The sequence below is a fragment of the Lampetra fluviatilis genome, unplaced genomic scaffold (assembly GCF_964198595.1).
Source record: "Lampetra fluviatilis unplaced genomic scaffold, kcLamFluv1.1 SCAFFOLD_1092, whole genome shotgun sequence".
Lineage (NCBI taxonomy): Eukaryota > Metazoa > Chordata > Hyperoartia > Petromyzontiformes > Petromyzontidae > Lampetra > Lampetra fluviatilis.
In genome coordinates, this window is record NW_027621301.1 from 7,501 (window position 1) to 10,000 (window position 2,500).

Sequence of the window (2,500 nt, forward strand, 5' to 3'; positions counted from 1 at the left end):
CACTACACACACACACCACACACACACCACACACCACACACACCACACACACGACACACACACCACACACACCACACACACACACCACACACACCACACACACACACCACACACACACACCACACACCACACACACCACACACACCACACACACACACCACACACCACACACACACGACACACACACACCACACACACCACACACACCACACACACCACAACACACACACCACACACACCACAACACACACACCACACACACCACACACACCACAACACACACACCACACACACACACACCACACACACCACACACACCACACACACACCACACACACCACACACACACCACACACACCACAACACACACACCACACACACCACACACACCACACACACCACAACACACACACCACACACACCACACACACCACAACACACACACCACACACACACACCACACACACCACACACACACACCACACACACACCACACACACACACTACACACACCACACACACACCACACACACACCACACACACACCACACACACCACACAAACCCCACACACACACACTACACACACCACACACACACCACACACACACCACACACACACTACACACCACACACACCACACACACTACACACACCACACACACACACCACACACACACAGCACACACACCACACACACACCACACACACCACATACATCACAACACACACACCACAACACACACACCACACACACCACACACACACCACACACCACACACACACCACACACACACCACACACACCACACACACCACACACTACACACACTACACACACCACACACTCCACATGAATCTCACCTTTCTTTTTATCCTTCGTTCCTTTCACTTTCCCTCCTCCACCCCTCCCCCTCCACCCCTCCTCCTCCTCCCCCTCCCCCTCCTCCTCATCCACCTCGTCCACCACCTCCACATCGTCCACCTCCTCCTCCACCACTCCACCGCCACCACCGCCGGCTTCAATTCTCCCCGCGCCCACCGATTTCTTCGGAGGTTTTCCGGCCGCCGCTGGTTTTGTCGGCTTTGTCGTCTTTGTCGGCTTCTTACCCCCGGCCGTCTCTCTCCGCTGCTCCTCCACCTCCACCTCATCCACCTCCTCATCCACCACCTCCTTGACCTTCTTGCCCACTCCACCTCCGCCGCCGGCTCCACCTTTCCCCGCGCCCACCGATTTCTTCGGAGGTTTTTCGGCCGCCGCCGCCGGTTTTGTCGTCTTTGTCGGCTTTGTCGTCTTTTTCCCCGCGGCCGTCTCTCTCCGCTCCTCCTCCACCTCCACCTCCTCCTCATCCACCTCCTCCACCTCCACCTCCTTGGCTTTCTTCCCCACTCCACCACCGCCGGCTCCACCTTTCTTCGGAGGTTTTCCGGCTGCCGCCGCCGCTACTGTCTTTGTCTTTGTCGTCTTTTTCCCCGCGGACGTCTCTCTCCGCTCCTCCTCCTCCACCTCATCCACCTCCTCCTCCTCCTCCACCTCCTCATCCACCTCCTCCTTGGCCTTCTTGCCCACTCCACCACCACCGCCGGCTCCACCTTTCCCCGCGCCCACCGACTTCTTCGGAGGTTTTCCGGCCGCTGCTACCGTCTTTGTCTTTGTCGCCTTCTTGCCCGCGGACGTCTCTCTACGCCGCCCCTGATCCTCCCCCTCCACCACCTCCTCCTCCTCGGCCTTCTTCGGAGGCTTCTTGAGTCGGCCCGCGGCCTTCGTGTCTCCGACGGCGGCAGCGGCGACCCTCGGAGCCACCACCGGCTTCACTTTCGCCTTCGGTTTCGGTTTCATCAGCGTCTTAGGTTTATTCGTCTTCGTCGTCTTCGCCCGCAGAGCCTCCTCCAACTCCTCCTCCTCCACCTCATCCACCTCCTCCTGATCCACCTTCTTCCCCACTCCACCACCACCACCACCGCCGCCGCCACCGCCGGCTCCAGCTTTCCCCGCGCCCACAGATTTCTTCGGAGGCTTTCCCACCGCTGCCGCCAGTTTCGTGGTCTTTGTCGTCTTTTTCCCCCCGGCCGTCTCTCTCCGCTCCTCCTCCTCCACCTCCTCCACCTCCTCCACCTCCTCCACCTCCTCTTCCATCTCCACCTCCTTCTTCATTTTCACTTCCTTCACCGACGCCGGCCTGGCCACCACCCCGGTCTTCTTCACCGCTTGCCGCCCGGCCCACACCCCCGGGCGTCTCGCCGGGTTCTCAGTCTCCTCCACGGAAGGCCTCGATCCTCCTCCACCTCCTCCTCCTCCACCTCCTCCTCCTCCTCCTCCACCTCCTCCACCTCTTCCTGAGGTGGAAGCGCCCACCGCCGTCTCGCGGATTCTAAGGCCAACGATGCCGGAGGAGGAGACAGCGGCAGGCTTCGTGTTCCCCACTAGGCCCGGCCTCCTCCTGGCGTTCCCCCCGTCAGCAGCAGCCTTCGGAGACCGTCGGAGACGCCCCTCCGCTCGCT

At 60.4% G+C, this 2,500-nt stretch overlaps 1 protein-coding gene across 1 annotated transcript in view; it reads right to left on the reverse strand.

Annotated features, from left to right (window-relative positions):
• Positions 1-862: 862 nt before the first annotated feature.
• Positions 863-2,500, reverse strand: part of LOC144955058 (uncharacterized) — a gene marked incomplete at its 3' end in the record, with an annotated part of 2,561 nt that continues 923 nt past the window's right edge. Inside the window, exons 1-2 of the mRNA XM_078885410.1 lie at positions 2,142-2,500; positions 863-2,087 (exon numbers count right to left, since the gene is read on the reverse strand). The exon at positions 2,142-2,500 is cut by the window's right edge and continues 923 nt beyond it. Of these exons, the coding sequence (XP_078741536.1) occupies positions 863-2,087; positions 2,142-2,500 (1,584 nt within the window). The remainder of the gene's footprint in view (positions 2,088-2,141) is intronic.